This window comes from Sparus aurata, chromosome 14 (assembly GCF_900880675.1).
Source record: "Sparus aurata chromosome 14, fSpaAur1.1, whole genome shotgun sequence".
Lineage (NCBI taxonomy): Eukaryota > Metazoa > Chordata > Actinopteri > Spariformes > Sparidae > Sparus > Sparus aurata.
Window position 1 is genome coordinate 18603915 of NC_044200.1, and position 22674 is coordinate 18626588.

The following is a 22674-nucleotide window of genomic DNA, read 5'->3' on the forward strand; positions in this document are numbered from 1 at the left end:
TGTCATCCCACCTCAAACTGACCTACTGGTAACAGCAATGGTTGACTATCACTACAGCAACAGACATTAATAATGTATTTTTATAGAAGTTATTGCTGTTTGCTCATCACTATTCTTCTGTATATCTTAAAATCAGTGGTTGACACTGATGGAAATCAAAGGCCAAGAACAGACGATTCAATTTCTCGAAATGGTTGCCATTGGAAACCTGGCAGCCATTAATGTTAAGCCCTGTAACTGTTGGTTACATTTACATATGCAAGGTCAGGACCAACTGGCAGACTGTAAAGAAACCAGGAACAAACAAATATACAACCCACACAGAGGCATAAAGAATCTCAGAATTTCTGACAAAAAAGGCACAGTATATCAGAGACTTTGTCAGCTTTATACACTGGAAAAAAGTCACATTTACTACGTTCAATGCTACATGAAACCGTAATATTTGTGTCTGTATATGTGAGACAGAAATGGTCATCAATGTTCAGTAGCAGAGATGTACAAGCCAGAGAAGTAACTGTTGCTGCCTTTTTAAAGAGTTAACCTGCTTTAGGTTTAGCACATTGTTTTCTTTAAAAATATAGCATGCAAAACCAATCAGGATGGATAAAACATCATACAGTATGCAGTTGGCCACTATGCCTGCAGAAGCGAATCACTCCACCCCAACAAAACTGGTGCATGAGGTCTACTATCTGAGTTAAACAACACAATTTCATGTCCAGGGGCAACAGGTTTGCAGCCCATGGTAAATAAATAACATTGAACAGACGACCATGTTTATTTTTTTATTTAAAACTACATTATTCAATATATATGTTTTTATAAAAGAGAAAAAACATTTTTTGGAGCCCTGTGGTTGCACAGCTTCGGTTATCCCAAGAAGACTGCATACTAATTATAGCAGGGGAAAAAATTTTTGTTTGACTCAAGTGACACAAGAATGTAAAAGTAACTTAAAGTATTAAGAAATTGAACAATAACCACTTCAAATGAAGGGAAGATAATGGAAAAAGCTTCTTATTCAGTGCATAAACTGGAGACACTCCTGCGATCAGTGCACCAAGTCATTTTTTTTCAACTGTGTGCCTGAATGTATGTGTTATGTATGATCAATTTAAGATGAGCAACAGTAGAGCTGCAAACGGTGACCTTTCAATGTAATTTCACTGGAGAGACTAAAAGGCACAAGTTCCATATTTAAACCTGAGAAGTGAGTTTCGACTCTGACAGCGAGGGAGAACAGAAGGAGGATGATTACGTCTTCGATTTTCTTTTCATTCTCCTCATTTCATGAGTCTGTTTTTCCCCAGCTGTCTTTACACTGAAAGAAAAGAAAAGGAAGAGCAGAAAGAGAGGACATGGCGAGGGAGTTAGAGAAGGGGACATTAATGAAGGTGGAGTGCAAACAGCAGGGCAGGAGTGAGGGGAGAAAAGAACCAGGGCGTTTTTGTTAATTGTTGGAGGAAGGCAGAGAACACTTGCCGTGCCACTTCTCAAATGATGTTGCATTGGGATGGAAGGAGAGAGGCCACACACTCCCTTGACCTCAGTCTAATTACTGCATACCTTGTGGTGAATAACAGCAATTCTGCAGAGACTCAGGGAGAAGATGAGGACGGTGTGACGCCAGACGGCGGCCTCTTCCATTTCGTACCTCCCTGTGGTTCAAAAGCAGCACAGCATGGCTCTGCTGCCCGGGGGCATTGAGAACTTGTGGGAGAAAAGTGTGCCGTTCTGCAGCCTCCACTCTCTTCATTAAAGCCCTCTTCTCTGGCATAAAATGTACAGATTCTTAAAATACAATATAAATCCAGGCCGCACACTGATCTCGCAGAAGCTCAAAGCGGAATGAGTTTTCAATCAACAGTCGAGTCCAAGTTCTGCTTTCCACTACAAACACCGAGCGCAGAATGTCTGACTCAACCATGCTGGGAGGATGAAGTCAAACAGGGCATATTTTGGACAACATATTTTCAGCATGCGCAAAGCTCCTGAAGAATAAAATCAATGTTTAAAGAAACCAAGCACAGGGGAGAAAAATCACAGCCAAGAGCCACGGGTTATTTAGAACAGAGCAGGGACGCAGCACAGTATGGCCGACAGCCCGAAGATTGTTCTTCGTTTTTTTCTCTGGCATCAGAACAAATAAGACAAACATCCAACAAAGATTGATTTGAACCTTTGACACTGCACTAATTTTAAGGAAACAAAATATTATTTTCATTTCATTAATTATTATTCAACCATTGTGTAGTACAAGGCATAGTGCTCACAATACTCCATCTTTAAACTGTACAGACATTCAACAATTTTAGAAATGTTTTTAATAATTCCACCTCATGCACCACGGGTCAATTGCCTACGGTGTAAAGCCAAAGCTCACAATTAATGTGCTCACATTGTACATTCTGATTGTGAAGCCACGACCTGAGCATGCACACTGTAACCCTTCCTGCCAACGCTTCTCCGATTCATACAGATCGTTCTATATGAAGAGGAGGAGGAAACCACAAAGAGACATGTTCGCTGTTGCAGCTCGACCAAACTGGTCTCCTTATTTTACATCGCCGCGGCACGATCAGATGTTCTTTTTGCCACTTTGTGCAGTCGCAGTGAGAAATAAAGATATTGACCTTTGTGTCATGGCTCTGCGTCAACAGTGAAAGAGCTGGGCAAAAGCCAAGCAAAATGTATTACATATTGGTAATTCATGGGAATGAATTGCAAGCAGCACCTAACAAAGCCTGTTTCAACTTTTGACTCTCAGACGCAACCCAAAAATTGGGTCACTGTATACTGGGCTCAAATCTTACAGTGTGTACTCAGTGCTGAGGGGGGATTCAGTGTCTTGGTTGCACAACTGACACTCTTAAAAGCCGTCACTCGATATAAGAAACCATGTTACACCCCATCTTTTTATTTATACCTTGACAACAAACTAAGTAGAAAGGATAATTAGTCACACAATTAACCCTTTTTCATCCTGTAGCCTCTTTGGCGCAGATGCTGTCATTACAATCAAAGGTGAGTCAGTGATTTTATATCACATCTTCCTCCATTTCCTTCATGCTTGTGCCCTGCAATGCTCTTGATTGTCGTAAATGTGTCACTTCAGTCCAGACAGAGCAGAGCAAAGATTAAGATTTAGAATAAAGGGTCTGGCTGCTGTTAAGTGGCACATTTGAAAGATTGGTAGACCAACTGCCTGCCAAAAAATAAAAGACAAACTCGCTAAATCTGTGCCAAGTTTCAAAGCACTCTCTACCTCGCATGGAAAACTACCAAATGAACGAATACATTTTGTCTGATTGACACCCTATGATTCACTTGCATATTCAAAGAACATCATCTAAATCAGGTAGAGGTTTCATTTCACCTTAGGTCGACTATGTGAAGAAAGTCAAGCTGTATCTCAGCTGTAGACTAAAAGGACTGTGTCAGCAAAGAGCATGGGAAATGTCTATAAATTCAAAAAATGTGACTCGATATTAAAATTTCACGAATTTGAAAGCAGTTAAGATCATAAAATGAAGCGGTCTTCGAGAGAAAATTTGACAAATGTGTCTCTGATGGAAAAGAACAGACAGTTATTCTCTCATTTCACTCGGTACACTGTGATGCAAAAAAAAGACCGGAGAAAATTCAATTTCGATGACAAAAAATGATGCCAGACTGTCAGCGTCAGCTTTTTCGGCAGACGCTCAAAACATTCCGCTGACTGAAGACCTCTAACGGTGATAAAAATTGAAAATAAAAGCAACTTCCCACCAGAAACAGTTTATGTGACACTGAAGCCAATGCAGAAGTGCTTTAAACCTGCCCTCTTTTTAATTAGGGGGAAACTTCGCTGGTTTCAAAAAGAAGTCTGATTGTGTGTAAGCTTACGAGAAAATTACCATAATTCTCACATAATTTATTACCTTGTTGATCAGTTTCCTGATGAGTTTATCAATCTCTAGTTTAAAGTCTGCTTTACTACATCATCATGCTCAATTTGGAAAGTAAGATCCCATTTAGAGTAGAATAGGGCATGGCTTTCTTTGTGATTGACAAGTCACTACAACTACGTGTCCTCAGGTTCCCAGACACATCCAATGAGGATATCCTGACCATCTACATCCTCTCATCCATATATGATAATTTTTGGCTCCAGAAATCCAAATTAGCGACCCCCATGAGGCTTCAAAATGGTCCATGTTTCCAACCTACTTTCCACTTTGAGTCACCGCTCATTTACTGATTGATTTGAAAATGTTTTGGAGGGTGCTGTCAAATGATTTCTGTGCTGTAGACAGGGCTCGACAGTGCAAGCACCTCGTCGCAAATGCTAGTAAAAAATAGTTCAGTGCGAATTGTGAAATGCAATTAGTAGCACGTGTGCTACTACTGAATTTTACCATTCAATCATCTACCATCATACCATACCATCATTTGGAGGTTGTGGCTGGTTGTGCACTTGAATGCAGCCTCAGCTGAAAAAAAAAAAAAAAACGTGATTTACACGTAGTGAGCGGGCTTGCCGACATGCTGCGGAAGGCGGTTAAAGGCAGAGGGAGTATCTATGGTAACGAGGTGATGTCAAACAAACGAAAACAAAACGTATGAACTATGAAGCGCATTAGCGATTATTTCAAAAGGGCGACAGAGCCAGAAGCCGTGGACCCAGGCACCGAGGCCGAAATGGTGGACGAGGACGAGGAAGAATTAGAGTTAGATGAAGAAGCTAACGTGACTGAAGAAACCGGAGGAGCAGGTGATAACGCTACCATTCCCAGCCGTAAAAAGTACAGGTTTAATGCTGATTGGCAGAAAACATTCCCGTGGCTCTTTTACGAAAACGAATTAATGTATTGTAAGTACTGCAAAGTGCAGAAGCAAGCAGCTTGAAAGGCCGTTTTTACACAAACTTCAAACGAGATAATTTAATGAAACACAGTAAATCACATAGTTATACCGCGTGCAGAGATGCACTCATAGCGGCACAAAAAACATTGACCCCCTCCCCTCCCCTTTAAAATTCAAGCACATTCTGTGAACCCTGCCTGTTGTATGAATGTTCTATGTTATAACACAGGCCAAATAAGCTTAAGTCTGTAGTCAGTACTTGTTACAGTATTATTCTCTGCACTTTTTGGAGAATTTTACTTGCTGTTTTGATACTGTCTCAGTTGCACTGTGCACATTTGCACCAATAAATAACTGACAATACATGAGTTGTTAGAGTATTATTCTCTCTGCACTCTTTAGAGAATATAACTAAAACTTAAAAAGCTATGAATTGAATTGTTTTGCTTGTAAATAACTCCTCGTTGACCTCATATCACTTCATTAAAGAAAAACACATTATTTGGTCACTTTTCATCGTGCCCCTAAAATTATTTGTGTGCTACTAGATTTTTCAACTTAGGAGCACACGTGCTACTTGGGAAAATGCTAAGCGTCAAGCCCTGGCTGTAGAAGTTTATGCATATTTTTCTGGAGGGAAAGTAGTTAAGTAAAATTTTAATTATATTTTACTTCACACATTTATATTCAGCCCAATATCACAAATCTTAATATCAAATGCCTCAAAGAGATTCTATCTATACAACATACAAGACTCTCTATTCTTAGACACTTGATTTGGGGAGAGAAAAACTAAAAATATAAAAACTCTTTATCTGGGGAAAAAAATGGAAGAAAATTCAAACCAGCTATTTCTAGCACTCAATTTTAAGAACTTGTTTCAATAACCCCCATCAATATCACATACCGTTATTACATCTCCCAGTTCTGTTCTCAACATGATGTTATTGGCCAATTTTGTTCTACACTTTCAGATCCAGATAATAAGAACAGCAATTTAACAGGAAACTCAAAGAAGCATACAGCGAATTAAAATGTTTTTTCTGTCTTCTCTGAGCTCCATAATTAACTCTGTTCATCCATTTCTTCTTCCTTTGAGAATCAGTCAGTTTGACGTTTGTGTGAGAGTTTGAATCATTTTCATTTTCTTCTGTTGTAGACTTGCAACTCGTGGTGCATCAAATCATTTAGTTGCAATAATGACAGAAACAAACCAAAGGAAAATGTGCATAAAGTGAAGCTGAGCTGAAGTTAAATTAGGTAGACTATCTTCATCAACATTTTACTGCTACCAACTCGAGCGTGTCACTCTTTCAGTTAAACTAGCAATGACCTCTGTGAGCGAATGCTTTTGTCGCTGTCAAACTTTAAAACTGCTCCTTTCTCTGCTGCCATCAGCTGTCAGTCCAGTGTCAAATCGATTCTACTCTCCTCCACCAAATTCACTTCAAGCACCCGTTTGTCCTTCCACTGAGCCTATCAAAAGTCCTGCTCCACATCACATTCATCCAGATCAGAGCCATTGATATTCACCTCTTTATCACAACCAGACTCTGTCAGGTGGGACATTCCTACAGAGCTGGTGGCATCACTACTCCCTCAAAAGGTCCAATCTGTCAGAAAATTGATTTTTGAGTCTCAATTCCAAATAGGGACGCTTGGTTTTCCAGTTCATCAAACTAGGCCTGGGACATATGGCTAATAAGTCTATCATGTTAGTAAAGTTTGATATCAGCCAATATCAATAATTATTGATCATTTTCAATGAGCTGTCCTATTTCTATCATTGTTAAAGAAAGACTGAATTCCACATCCTCATGTTGAATATCACAACTTCATCAAGGCACACAGGTGGTAACACAACAGTGAAAAACACACAAAATCACACAAATAAATAGAAATATTGAAATACCAGTGAGCTGACGTGCCCTTTTTTCACTCTCCATCGAATTTCATTTTCTCACTCTTGTGTTAATGGGTTGTGCTTGTGATTTTCTCGCAGTTGGTTTTTAAAACACTCAGCCAGCGTGAGTGTTTTAAAAACCAACTGCGAGAAAAACACAAGCAAAACCCATGGAGTTGGTGCAGCAGATTTTGAGCCGTAGTTGCACTGGTGGTCACGCCGACCACTCTGGCTATTGCAGCTGCAGTGTCTCTTGGTTTGTAAGTAGAGCAAACGGGCCGGTTGTCAGAGCATTGTTGGCCGAGATGGCCTGTCCGCTCTGCTTAGATGATGGCGCCATAATTGGGTCTAATCGCCAAAGACTCCTTGACCTGACTTTTTAATGGTGCACCAAGTCAAAAAATATTGAATAATTCTCTGTTAAGTCCTTATTTCAATTAAATATCTCCTGACTGAAATAACGTTTGGCTCCTCTCGACTTGCCTCAAAGACAATAAGAACAGAGTGACAACTTAATCTCATTTCAAGAGACAGAAAAGCTGTGGGTTTTTTTTAACAACAGAACTTTTTTTCAGCTCATTAAGCTATCCCTCATCTGTCAAACGGATAATCTTATTACTGTGTCCTTTGTCGTCTTTAGAAGATGCTTTCTGTTTGAATAAAACATTGACCAAATTGTGTGAAGTGAAGTCTAATGGTGTTACAAAGAGGAAGTTAAAACCACAAATCTGTTGGAGGATCGAGCGGCAAACAAAGCATAAGCTTATGCCCAAAATGTGTCCTTGGTTTGATGGACCAAGGAGGAACACAGAAAACAGCGCTGCCGTGGTTGTCAATCGAATTAAAACCAGAATAGTGTGAAAAACAGAGTGCCAACCCTTCTCCTCTCACTGTCTGTCAACTCTCATTCCCTCCCTCCTTTCTGTGCTTTCCTCTGCATCTGTTGAGCATCAGGTGTGTCACTCTCTCTCTCATGGCCAGGCTGTCTTTCCGAAGGTCCCTCGCTCTGTGGCTGACAGTTGGGAAGGCATGAATAATGTTTGTGAGGACGGGGACAGACAGGCCGAGCTGCGCAGTCGATCTCTTCATCTCCCGAACCTATTTAAACGAGCCTTTCTCAGTTCCCAGAGGAGCACGGGATGAAATGAGTGTATGAATAGGAAGGAAGGAGACAAAGAAAAGGGGAAAGAAAAGCAAGAGCCAAGAGTCAGTGCTGCATATGTAAAAAAAAAAAAAATTCCCAGGAGTGGTGATGTGAGCTGGCTTAAAGCAGCTGGAGGTGACCTCGCTGCAGGCAAATCTAACAGGGCGGAGGGAGGTTACTAAAGGGAGGCTAAAGTCTCGTATAAGACTTGACTGGAATCCCAAAAAACTGTAAACTCTCCACAAACAGTACTGGCCTCAAGGACAAATGAATCCTTAGTGTGAGACAGCAGAGTAAGACAGATGTGATCAGTGAATAGACTGTTACAACACTGAGACAGCGCCAGGTTGTATTGAATAGACATGCTACTAATGTGTCTCATCGTTCCTTGTAGGATCTATACTCCCCGGCAGTAAATCAATGTCTTGTTTACAGTCTTATTGCAGACTCTTGTTCTTGTCACAAACTGCTGCTCCGTCAGTTCAGCACTGTCTTTGCAATTCCAGGTTGTAATCGATCAATAATGCTGCATTTTCTCCAAGAGGCCCTTAACCTAAACAGGATTCTGATCAGAATCGAATTGGTCTGCACAGTAGCCAGAATATCATCATTGGAAAAGATGCTAATTCACTTTCTTGCTGAGCGTTGGATGATGAAGATTGATGCCATGTCATGAAAGATCTATGAGGCAGTTAGCTTAGCTTAGCATAATCACTGAAAGCAGAGGGAGACGGCTAGCCTGGCTCTCATTAAATTTAAAGAACATGCCTACCAGAATCTGTAACTTTGCTAACGTCCCACTTAACATGTTGTATTTGTTTGGTTAATCTGTAATCAGGCATAAGTATAAAAACAAAAATGTGTGGTTTAAGGCAAAGTTATTGGAGCTATTTATTGGTAAACCAACAACAAGCTAAGCAATTGCTATGTTGTCTATAAGACGTCTATTAAGTTAAGTTAGAAGTGAGAGAATCTGAATACAGCATCAGAAGTTGAGCTTCTTTCACCCCGATAAAACTATGCAAAAATAAATATCCACATAGATACTGTATTGAGCACCCAGTAGAGCGTGCACTGTCTGAGCTGTTTAACTTGAATGAGGATAAATGATTTAATTGTACAGCTCTTCTAGACTTTCCAAATGTTATCGGACCAAATAGAACAAAATTCTGATAGTGAAACAAGTCATTTCACGGGGTTTGTGATGCTGGAAAAAATGTAGCAACCAATTTCCAGCCACGTCATTTACAGTGTAAGCTTAATGGAAAAAAAAGTCACATATGGTTGCAACAATGTCTTATTGGTTGTTCCTGGGAGCTTAACAGTAGTAGGGTAGTAACAGGTGTTCCCCCAACAAGGGAAGCTGGGCGTTTGGTCAATCTATTGTTGTTCATTAAAAACCATTTGAAGAAGCGATTAGTCTTAAAAAAGAAAGTTTTAAATCCATCATGGCCCAACCCTAATCCACTCGGAAACACACATCCCGAGCTGGACACAAATTCAAATACTTTGTCTCACACACAGACACACACACAAACACTCATCGACGTGGAATAAAAAAGACAAGACTGTTTGATCCATGCCAAGAGACCGGCAGGGAAGGACAGACCAACCACCGCGGCTCTCAGAAAGGCTTAAATCGTTCCATATTGATTCCTCCCCTTTTATGGTGAATCAGCAACAACTAGTGTGGGCTGAGGAGTTTGCTTAATATTCCCTTCTCTCCCTGAGCAGGTCAGCCAATTTCACCCTCCCCAATGCCTTCGCTCCAAAATATCCCATTTAGTTCTCATTTATATTCATACCACTGGCAGTTTGCAGGAGCAGGAATATTAACTTTTCCCAACATGAAATATGAAATATTACAACATCTCCTGCTGCAAAATCTTACAGTATCCAGGGGGGGGCTGCACCTAGCTGCACAACTACAATCCTTGAGCCACTTTGTGATTCATCACAGCCCCTGATGTTTACGCTGGCTTCATCATCTGCCTACAGGGCTGCTGGTGTCTGCAATATTCCTCTTGGTGACTTTGATTGGTTTGAGATAAAAGGAGAGGCCCGAAAGAGGGTGAAAACAAGACTCTTCTACTGTACATGCAAGAAGAAAAAAAAAGAAACTTGACTAAAGGTGACAACAGTGATTTGAGGTGAAGACGAGAAGAAGCACCTTATCTTTGGGACAAGAGTTGACAAAAACATTGCAGGGGAAATGTTTCTTAAAAAGAAGACATAACCCTGGTGTCACTCAGTGTAACTGTCTAGGAATACAGAACGCTGTCAGTAAATTATTCACTATACAGCGTCTAAAATACACACTGAAAGCTAAGGTGTCAATGCCACAGACAAAAGCACTGAGTGGATTTGAGCTCTTTAGGAAACAAGGTCTTTACACTGGCTATTATTTGTTAAAATTCACAGCCTCACCCTGCAAAATCAGCTTTAATTGTTGCCAAAATCATCCATCAATCACCACATCCACACATGTAAACACACTTTAACTGTGGCTGAGTAGATGTAGGTGTTTTCTGATGTGGTGGTTTTTAAACGTCCTTGTAAACATAAATTACAAGTTTAATCCTCTTTCATTTAGCGCACTGAGAATGCCAGAATCATTAGTTCAGAGTGAAATATGTTGGGCCATCTGGAGAGATCTTTTCACAAACAAAATATGAAACCTGTTTATAATCACAGGATCTGCCAAGTGCCGAAACAATTAGTCAATGAACTGATGAGTCGAACGACAGACAATGAATTTGATGACTGATTTATTGGCATTCGTAAGTAGAAATACTTGGACACTCTCGCACCGTGGCTCTGGATGACGTTGTTAGTCACAGTTGTTTCACTACTTTAGTCCAATAAGTTGACTAGTTGGTTAATCATTGCTGCTCCTGCACTGTAAAGTTGTGTCTTCCTTGTCAAATGTTGCTTTATAAAAAGCAAGCATCCACTACTAATGTGACCAACTGTTGCATCTGAGAGGTATTAGCATATATGCTATGTTAACTAAATGAAAAATGGTGTTGTGATTTCCCCAAGATTTACTGTTATGTTGAATATCATTTTAGACTTTTAGACTAATCGATGCTTCTAAATCAATGTCATGCTTCCCAGAGGTTGAATCCTAATGATTTTGTGATCTTCTGACTTGTCATCCTGTGCCATTATAAGTCCAACACTTAAGTCTATTACCAAATACCTGGAAAACCTTTGATATTGCCATTAGTGATTTAATTAAATGCACACAACATATTTTCTGCCACTAGGAGTCTGATCAGTCTGAAAAGATGTCGATGACGTTGTTAAAGTGAAAAATGCAACCTAGGCTTTTTTTGTGAATGTATATGAGTTATACATGAGGCAACCAATATGATTTGTTAAAAATTAGTAAAATTAAGGGTTTCTCTCCATTTAAACATTGTTGGAAACATTTGGGATAACGTAAGAACACATCGAAAGAAAATATATTTCATATTTTAGACATTAAAATAAGGTAATACAACATAATACTTTAATAAGAAAAACTGTTTCAGTAGATCATATAAAAAACTGTTGCAAAGGTCCTACATGGAGCTGTAAGTGGCTTTAAATTATAATCCTGTATGCTAAGAAGGAAATCAGTTATGAGTTAGCTACAATAACACACATCAAGTGCACTCAGACAGCATAAAGGTTACGCATGCTGTGCTTGTAGATTACATGCTGTTGCAGGTCCATTCAGAAACGCTGCTAAATGAACCAATGCAGCTACAGATTAAATGACAGCTTCATAGTTTGCTCACATTCTGAATCAACTTGAATGACATACTGTACATTCACTCCGAACAACCTGAGCATAAAGGACATAGACTAAAGGACACAGACAAGGCAGGACTAGAATCAGTGGCTTTTGTGGGCCAGAGAGAAAATGTAAACCACATACTCACATACACACTTGCACTGCCTCTCATTCATCTATAATTCATCATAATAAAAAGGTAAAGGGCTCCTTTCTATTCTCAGCTTCTTCATGCTATAGACATCATTTATCTATAGAACTTGGATAATGAAGGAGGTTGACATTGTTAACTTGTGGTTCCTCACATCTGAAAGTCTGAATCAAGGTCAGAACCATGTTTTATGTTTTTGTACCATATACATTTGATCCCATTATAATCGGTCCGACAGTCTAAACCTTCAAAAATATTGCGTTCATCAGTGATCTCCTGATTGAGACTAAGTAAATTTACTCTAGTTCTGTACTGAAGTGAAGTTTTGAGGCAAATGGAGAAGTTTTACTCAAAACATGGATTAGTTTAGTTTCAGATGACATACTGCATTTTTATCAATTATCTAAGATCAGATTTTAAAACAGAAAATTATTTTTTCATCTAATTCTGATTATCATAGAAATGCTGAATATCGACTGACTCCTATAATCGACCCATACTATTATGAATTATCTATTAAAATATTATCATGCTTCAGTTTAATCCGGACCATGACCACCTCTTTCGTGCGGATTAACTGAAAGGTCCCGAAGTCTGGACCGATGGAGGTGGTGTAAAAGCACCTTTTGACAGAATACCTTAAAAATACTGATATTTGATACAATGCTCAATACCACAGGAAGAAATCAGACACAAGATTGATGGGTCTAGTTTTACTAGAATATAAATATAACAAGGCTTGTGTACTGTATGTGTTGGAGTTATACTTATTTTTCCATGCTGTTTAAAATTCATATTGAAACTGTTAATATTCCGAATTTCATTATTTTTGTACTTTTTGCGGGGCAAAAACACACACTAGTACATGTGACAGTCTACAGCCTTCCCATTCCTCGGTTCTTGGAATATTCAGACCTGCCATAACAGATGGCTGATGTTGACAAGGAGAGAAAGGTAGTTATATGTGTGTGAGAGTGAGCTTGTGTGTATGCCTTATCATTACCTGTCCCCAGAGGTGAGCCTGGCAGTCAAACGGTGTAACAGAGGCAATGACAACAGGATCTCTCCACCAAACCTCTGTCAGGCATGATTGGACAGCATGTGGTAAGTGGTGCAAAGGCCCCCCGAGACGTACTGATATAAACATACACACAGCATCTCTTTAAATGTGTGTGTGTGAGTGAGTCTCTCTGTGTATCACACTTTCTGTGTAACACTTGCTGGTGCAACTTAACACTCTCTATGGGACCCTGACAAGAAGACAGATGGGTCTGACTCTAGTGAGAATCATTAAGGCACTCCCACGCAACAGTGTACGTCTGACTCAACACAACTTCCCAGGGATTGCCCCGTCCCATCTCTCAACCCCCTCCACCGACAGACCAGTGACCAGTCCAAACTCATCATCACCCACATCAATCATTCCATTACTTTGGCACACGCCGTTGACTTGATAGTGTCATAACAAACTGGTTTTCCCTTGAGCTGTACTGGACAGCTCATGCGGTGGAGTTTTATGAATTGTCTCTCTGTTGTAAGGATTTTTATGCTCAGGATTCCTGCCTGCAAAACAATTTTATCTTTGGACGCTGACCTTCATATAAAATGACTTTTTGCTACACATTTGCTCCAACAGAGCTTACAGCCATACAGCATGCACTTCACAAGACAGTGACTCATCCATTGAATGAGCAGCATTAGTATAGAATCTTCAAAGCGGACGTGGGACATCATTACGCACAGTATTCCTGGTTTGTCTGCAAGTGCAGACATCATCTATTAATAAATATTTTGATCAGAAACAGGACAACAACAGGGGAGACAAGTTACTGCACAGAAATCTTAATCAAATGTGCCCAAGGTGCGTGAGGTGAGACAAGGACAAGGAATACTACGAACAAAATTGGGAGGTGGAATCGCACCTTATTAGAGATAGATAAAGATTTATTGGCCACATTTCGGCCAAATCCTCTGGCAAGCACTTGAGGAGGACCAGTTGTGGTTGAAATGTCAACAGTAAAGCCTGTCTAAATCCTGGCTCTCAGTCCTGTCTGCCGGAACTTCTCTAACTTTTTGCAGAAACGTCATCCTCACCCACTTAGCAATATTTTACAGCAAAAAAGTTTTTGCCAGAGAGCAAGAGACCCAAGCAACTGATCACATTAAGAAAGGCGTCCTTGTGGCTTGGTTACAGAACTTACTTACCAGGTTCACTGAAGTGCTGGATTTTTATATTGTTAAGAAGGGTTTATATTGCTTTGTCCACTGAAACACTAGTTCGTATTAACAAGTAATGTAGGGAAAACAAAGTAACAAAAGTAGTAACAGTAGTAACAAAACAAGGTTTCGTATTTAAGCATTGTAATAGACTGCACACCTAGCACCAACTTGTTACTGATAAGAGTTCTCTTTTTGACCTGAAACCGACCCAACACATCCCCCCTAGCCCTAAGAGTACCTAGGCATACTCCAAGTGCCCAGGAAAAATTAAAAACGAAACCTTCATGACAGCTGACAAGCTCCATTTGCTGATGGAGATAATGTGAAATGACGGAAAGCTCTAGAACAGCTACTAAACAAGCTCTTAACCGTTGTTGCCAAGGTCAGGGATACACTAACACAACAGTTTTTAAGAACTACTGGATATTAACTTTATTGTATTGTTTCCTGTAGCATCTCGCAAGCTAGATAAAAAGTCAGGTTGTTACTGAAGTTATTGGGATCCATCCTCTACAAACAACCGTCTCTAACAGTGTCAAGAGTAATCTGTCTGATACTTGTGAAGATATTCTACCTCTGGACCAAAGTGGTGGACCAGCTGACACTGCTCCCTAGAGCCACACTGTTGGCTAAAAACAACCTTTTAAAACTGCTGCCATTTTTGCCTTGCAAAAACTCCCCATGCTCAGGCTTCTGTAATGACTTTCCCCAACACCAGCCAACACACTAAGTGGGCACCCGGCAAGCACACTGATTGCCTTCGGCTGACCTGGAAATGTCTGCTCTTACCTGCACCCAACACCACTCAGCAAGGCTCAATCAGCAGTCAGATTGCAGCCAGGGTGAAGTACAGCTACAGTAAGAGCTTCTCACCGTAGTGGCAGTGAAAGATGCAGTGACAGCCTCCATAGTTGGCTGCATTAATCCTTCACTGGAGCTGAAACGGGAAGCTGAACTGGGGCAGTTCAGTGTGTGTGAGAGAGGGACGGCGGGAAAGGAGCAGGGAATAAGAAGTAAAGCTAATTTATTTGGATGCTTCAGCAGCAATATTCATGACTTACAGAGAAAGCGACAGTTTGAATTTTTACTCTTCAGGCAGATTATCCAAGGTAAGACTGAGTTAATAGAGATTTGAATTTGTGAAGCTCCAGATACACTTTCTTTCTCCCATTTGGCAGGTGGCTGCGATACACGTGGTACTGTTCACATACTTGCCCGCAGGCTTGTGTGTACCTGGAGGATTAAAAATATATCCACCAAGCAGCAGATAAGGGTTTATTAGTTTTCTAAAGCTTTCGGCCATTATTGCTGCCTGCACTTGACATTTTATCCCCACTGTTCATGGACTTAACTTAATTTCGGCATCGCATGGCATTAACTTCTGGTTATCTTCACTTTGACGTAACTTGGGTTACCAGAGATCCATCGATCTGACATTTTCTGTTCAAACACTGCCAACCTCAGTGCTAAGACCTGAGAGAGTGGCCCTCCATCACTGCAGAAATGTTAGCTGAACAGTTTTATAAGACAATTACAAATAAAATGTATCTAATCCAATACCTGATCCTACAGAAACAGTTATCATGCACATACAAGTTCCAAGTTTAAATCAAGTATATCAAGCTCCAATAGGGCGAAGTACTCCAACGTTCATCTTTACTAGAATCAAATCTAAAGGGGTTACATTAGCAACGTGAAAGAAGTCTCAGCCCATTCCTAACATTATCCATAATGTCTTGGTCTAATGAGAATTCGCTGTGTCCCGGGGAGCGTAACTGAACCCTATGCTCTCTTATATACTCATCAGTGTTTTGTTGAGATCCTAATTACATCCTAAACACTACAGGCCAGGCCTGATTGCTGGTGGCAATCTAATTTAATGCTCACCTTAGAGACTAATAAAAGACCTGGAGGGGATACAGGCGTAAGATTTCAGATGTTGTGAAAAATTAAAGTAATGTAAGAGCACGTAGGAAATTAAGTGCTTGAGAGCAGAAACATGATTCATGATCACTATGGAGGGGAAAAAGTGTGAATATAATCTAGCTCATGTAATTAGGAAGAAGATCAGAAGAAAAGTTGGCAATTGAGATGAGGTCTCCCAAGAGAAAGGGACAGCACTTATACAGTCGTGACATTAGTGAAGCAGCGGACCACCACAAAAGTGAACTTGATGTATTATTCAAAAAGGTCACGAACAACCTTTGGAGATCAGCCATGCGTGTAACGTGGTCAGTGTGACCCTTTTCCTTGGCTAGAAGCAAAAGGAGGCAAAACAAAGTACAATTTATGACTGTTTTATTGGGTCGTAGCTGGTCCATTGTAACCTTGCATTGGAGAAGGTGTTAAGTTTAACTGCTGGCAGTTTGTCTATTTGAAGTAGCTCCTGTTAATAATAACAACAGCACAGATTCCTTAAAAGTCCACTAATGGATCGATTCAAACCAAGCAGCTGCTCTCTGGGTTTTGACCAAAAACTTCACCCAGACTCAAGCAGTAGTTCTCATATTTCAAGAGTACTTCCCTATCATTATTGCTGGATGTTATTTAATCCTTGCATCATATTTGTGTTTATACCTACAATAATTTTTCCAAGCAACCCCAGCACTGGGTGAGGCGATTACATTATTCTGTTTACTACTATATAAACTAGCAGTTCTAACAATAACCAATATTTATCTAGATCTAAGCATGCCTGCCTAAGTGATTTGTCGACCATCTAATAGAGCGTGGGAAAAACACATTAAGCACGAGCACAATGGAGAGAAAGCTCTAGTGAAAGAGAGAGTGCTGCTAATTCAAACACTTTCTGTGGATTGTCTGACAGTTAATATTGTCCAGTATTGTATAAAGCTTTTATTGTGTCTCCGGGAGTCTTATTTTCCAATTAAGAGAAACACTTGACTTGAATATGTTGAAGATGCTGGTCATTATTTTCTTCTACAGACTGTATATTTATAGATGCACCTATTTTTCCTGCCACAAGTATGTATATAATAGTACGATCATTATTTTCATCCACCTTTGATCAGATTGGCTGTCTTTGTTTTCAGCTTCATATCTATTTTTATCTCTATTGAAACTGTAATTTATGCATCTTAAAGACACGTCAGCCATCTGTCCCTTTTTAACTCTTTCTCTATCATTAACACAGAAATAAGCAGAAAGCAGCAAACATGGCTGATGTGGGTGATCCAACATTAGGCTAACTCCTCTCCATGTAACCCTTATATGTTAGCTAGCTAGTTAGGTAGCATTTGCTAACCTTAGCTAAGCAAAGATTAAGTAGTATCAGAATAAGTAGAACAGTCTACTTACATCACTTCACTGTAATGCAGCCTTTAAAACCAGAAAAAGACAACACAAAAAGACACACATGCCATATTACTTAATAACAATATCCAAAATCTAAGACAACACATCCCGACATATCACAATATCAATATAATATTGAAATATTGTCCAGCCCAGTATGATTATGAATACTTGTCCACACGTACACAGGTAATTAGAAAAATAATAATTCCTTGCCAAGGAGTCAAGAAAGTTCCCATCCATGCCAACGGTATAAAAAGGCAGTCAAGCACATGCCAAAGCAGCAGGTGGCTAAATAACCTCTCCCGTAAGGCCATGTTGGCCAGTCAAAAGCCTATCAATCAAAGGGCACAAGCCAAAAAAAAACTGGGTATCATGTCTACACATAAACACTGAAAACACCTGAAACGTGGTTTATGATCCACTACACAAAGACAGGTTGCCAAAAGCAGTGTTGCATGCTTCTACTGTATCTGCATCCATGTAATGGATGTTTTTAGAAGCACCCGTGGCTATAGAGCATGCAGGGAAACTGTTTCTGAAATACTATAAATGACATGGCAACACTTCACCAATAACTTGAACATTTATAGTTAATTAAACTTGATTTCAACTGATGTTTGTATACCTTTACAATTCCTTAATAAATGGATCATAAAGCCTTTCTTTGTTTGTCAATTAAATGTAAGCTGAAGTTTGCTTAACTATAAATGTACCATGTATTAATGATGGTTAAGATAAAGTGTTGCCAAGTACACTATTAACAAATGATTCACCATGGAGGAAGATCCTAATTACACACTCTCTTTGTTATAAAAATTATACAGCAGCAGGGGAAGTGGTGTGTATCATCCGTGAGGCCTGGCTTACCGTGATAATACTGAAACAGATTACAGGAGTTCAAGTGAATATTATCTGTTACTGAACCCACAGCTGCAAGGACACTGCAGGAGTGTTTCCCCCTCCATAATATTTACTTAATGTACATATTAAAAACAACTTGACACTCACTGTAAACAACCGATGGAGGCAAAAATGAGGAAGGCAAAGCCAGAATATCAATCACTTCAGCAATCACTGGAGAATATAAATATTTCATGGCAAAAACTTGCACATTAGTTTGATACAGGCTCGGCTGCCTCTTGAATAAATTCCTGGTCTGATGCTGAACGCACACACATCGTCACACAAACACACTTTGATCCAAAGCCTCTTACAGGGCTTTTCTGATTTTTCACCCCAAAATGAGAGCCCCAAAGATCCTGCTGCTCTGAGCTCACAACGCAAGACACCCGGCGTCATTAGCGGCGAGGATCACAAGACGCAGACGGCCATTGGAGCGTGTCCGTGACATCAGAGCTTCACATCCAGAGCAAGAAAAGTTGACAAGCGTTAGATGGAGTTTGGAGTTAGGGGGACATTTTCATGACTCGTGCTCCTTTTTACATGCACGAGTCAACATGGCTGCTGCATGTGTCCAACAAATTGTGGATTCTTTTGAACAGCACAACCTTGGCTTCATGTAAAAACACTCACTTAAGCAATCCACTGCTCAGAAAAAAAAAAAAAATGGGTCTGAGGCATTCAATGACTGTGACCTTATCATACTTCATGGTATTTTTCATTTCTCGTGACACCGCTATAATGTTGAAATAGGGACCTGGGGATTTGCTCTAATATTTATACAATATCCTTTCCAAATCCAATTTAATCCCACTCAACGTAGCATAAATTGGATAATAAATATTGCATACTTAAATGTCTGCTTTGCAGGGGAAAAAATTACATATGCGATTCAAAGGTTAAACAGTAAATGAAGAGCAATTTTCTCTCAAATCCAAAAAATGAGCAAACTCACAACCACAAGAAACCCAAAGGCTACAGTATCACAGACGTTTATACATCCAGGTCTGCCAATAACAACTGACTTTCTGTCATAGTCATTTGGTGATAAACTGTCTAAAAATGTCCAAGCTGATGTTTTTAGACTTCTTTATATGGCATCGCCAGAGTCCAAAATCCCCAAATATTGAGTTTACCATCATAGAAGACAAAAAGAAATGAATATTGATATTTGAGAGGCTGAGATTTAAGCAATGGCACTTATACACAGAATTATTGCCCAATGATCATATTACAAATGCTTCAACCACCAGGAATTAGCAAGAAATGTCCAAGTTGGTGTATTCACACTTCTTCATATGGCAGACCAATAGACCCAAAGTCAAAAATATGCAGTTTACTACCATAAAGGCTGAAAGAAACTGTTAAAAGCAAGCAGGACTCCAGACCAACTTCTTACAGTGGTTGCACAAGCACATAATTCAGGTACACCCAACAATATATTTGAATTTAACTTCTTCGAATATCCTCTAACTGACTGTGAACAGGATTAAGGTGGAGATAAATGTCTTTCTACAGCACACGCAACAAGAAGTTACAATAACTTTAAAAGTTCTTGCTGAATATCAGGCGCACTGGTGCGACTGATAAAGGTGTTTCGTCGCACTTGACAGACTTTTAGGTGAGATGTTTTTAGTACTGTGCTGAACTTCAGTGTGAAACCAACTTGGTTTGGAGCAGATTAATAATCATATCCAACATCTAATCTTATCCAGTGTTTACGTGAGTGGTGTAACACCTACATTGGTCAAAATATGTAGTGAATTCAAACTTCTTGTTTTGACAGGTTTTCGGGTGTGCCTGCAACCTGGAACCCTGGATATGTGACTGATAATAAACAAAACTATTGCCAACTGGTTGACTAATCCATGTTTCAGCTCATACATGATTCAAAAAATGAGATATAAATAGTTGACATAAGGTGTCAGTGATGCTGCCACAGGGTATATTTGCTTGTGATATTTCTTCAAGTTACTTTTCAGCTCATGAATCCTAAAATGTGGGATGTAAAATGTGTAAACTGTGCACGAGTGATGCTTTATTTTGTCCCTGGTGCTACTCCAGGAGCATACTGCATGTAAAAGTTTGCAGGACTTGTGTTTCGTTGCGTGCTGAGGCAAATGAATAATCTTATCCGACATCTAATCTAATCCAGTGTTTACGCATGTACTTGCACCGTCATTGGTGGGAAAATAGCAAAAAATGTCCATGTTGATACTTTAAAACTTGCTGTTTGGACATATTATTGCCAATTGATTGACTAATACAAGATTCACCCGACTGTTTCAGTTCATACATGACAAAATGTGATGTGAAATGTAGAAATAAGTAGATGTTTGCTTGTAATAGTGCGCTGGGTTTGTTTTTTGTTGCGTGTGAGGCCGGTTTGGTTTGGGGGCAAATTAATAATCTTAGCCAACATCTCTAATCTAATCCAGTGTTTATGTGAGTGGTATTATACCTTTATTGGATATCCTGTAATCTTGACCTGTGGTGGCTGCGTGACATTTAGAGGTATTACAGTGAATGCAGCCTCAACGAAGTATTATGTATTTGTTATTATTAGTTATGCACAAAGCTGTGTGTAGCTGAAGTGTGTGTAGTTGTGTGTGTGGGGCTGTGAAGTGTGTATCTTCTGCAACACACCCCCTTCAAAAAAAAAAGAAAAAAAAAAAAAAGCTACCCTTAGCAACAGGACCCTGCTAGAAACACGTCTCAAACACCTTTTTTACAACAACTGCACGGGAAATAACGTTAATATTTGGGTATAAAAGGCTGTAAACTACGTAAAAACAGTTTTAAAAGTTAATTTTCTTGACGTGGTGTGGGTAAAGAACCGAGGAAAAGACGGGAGAGAGTATCAGTTTCGGGAGACAATAGCACTGCTGTCAAAACACAAAAGCATGTCAGTTAGCTAACGGTTGAGGACAAAAATGAACGAAATGCGGGAAAAGAGAAAAGTTACCTTGTTTGACACACTTGAGTCGGACCGGGTCTTTGCTGTGTTTGACCACAGCGTGGACGTCCCTGGTGGTGAGTCCGGCCACCGGGGTGTCGTTGACTTCCAGCAGGAGTTCATCCTGGAAGAGTTGGCCGCTGTTGCTCGGCGCTCCGCCCGGGAGAAGCTCCCCGACGACCGGGAACTGTCCATTCTCCGCGCCGCCCTTCAGCTCCAGCCCCAGCTCCCCCTCCTCATTCCTGCAAAGGACGCTCTCACGGACTTTGTTGGTCCAGTGGTGCTTCCTCTTCTTCAGGCTCTTGGACATGGCTGGTGATGGTGGTGGAGGGGCGGGGGGGGGATATATCACATGAGGGCGGCCGTGGAAGAAGTTTTGTCGCTCGGCTGAAGTCCCCCCGCTGTCACCGTGACACCGCAACGAGTCCTGTTTCAGCAGTGAGCGCCAGTTGTGTCCATGTCAGGGCGCACACACACACTCACTCTCTCCCTCACACATACACATACACACACATACACAGCAGCTGGATCATCAGTCTGCCTGTTAACTGAGAGCTGCTCAACTTGTGCTGCCTTCACGTGCTGGCTCCGCAATCGGAATCGACACAACTCGGCATGCAAGAGCTCCCAAATTAAGTAAGCGGACTTGAATGTGAGCCACGCACAAATATATTTAAATGATCATATCTTGATGTATTATTATATAACAACAACATTTGAGACTTTTCATGAGTTTGTTTTTGCACATATGCCACTTTAGCAATTTTAAATATTTTCTCTATTAACCAGTTGGTCAGAAAGTAGCAAATAAGTGTCCAAGTTGGTGCAGTCAGACTTCTTTATATGGCTAAATAAAAGCTCCAAAAATGGTCATAGAAGAATTTAAACATTTGAGAGGCTGAAATGTGACATACTTAAGCATGGTTGCCCTAGAAATTACATTAAATGATTAATAAACAAAGATATTCAATTTACTATCATGTAAGACTTTTAAAAAGGAGGAAATTACACATTTGGGAAGCTAAAATGATTAATAAACCAAAATATTTCCAATCGATTGGCAATTGACAAGATGGTTTTGCAGTTATATCACTTTATTGTGTTGTTCAGCTTCTGCAAAAGCCTTTTTTTTCAAACAGGGGTCCTTAAGTGGGTCCCAAATAAAATTAGTGACAGAATATTCTAACTTTTATCACATTTTTTTAAACAAGAGAGAGAAGGAGTTTTGGTCATAACTGATCGACAATCTTCAAACTTTAAAAAAAAACTTCAGTTGAATTCCTTAGGACAGAATCCTCTAAATTTGATGGTTGATAGTCAAATTTACATCTAATGTTGGAGTCCTTTTATATAAAAAGGTTTGGAAACCCCTGCTTCTATAAATGCATCATTTGAATACATTTAAAAAAAAATAAACAAATCAATTAAAATCATTAATTTTATAAATTGAACG

At 39.8% G+C, this 22674-nt stretch overlaps 1 protein-coding gene across 12 annotated transcripts in view; it reads right to left on the minus strand.

The window, feature by feature from the left end:
• Window positions 1–21795, minus strand: part of magi2a (membrane associated guanylate kinase, WW and PDZ domain containing 2a) — a 257725-nt gene extending 235930 nt beyond the window's left edge. For 8 of the 12 annotated variants that reach the window (XR_003986744.1, XM_030440388.1, XM_030440385.1 and 5 more), the window contains exon 1: window positions 21231–21794. Coding sequence is in view for 11 of the 12 variants with exons in the window: in XM_030440388.1 (XP_030296248.1) it covers window positions 21231–21531 (301 nt within the window). In the remaining variant the exon portion in view is untranslated. Of the gene's footprint in view, window positions 1–21230 lie in introns of all 12 variants that reach the window. The other 4 variants (XM_030440394.1, XM_030440393.1, XM_030440387.1 and 1 more) reach the window with 2 other exon arrangements.
• Between the last annotated feature and the right edge of the window lie 879 nt (window positions 21796–22674).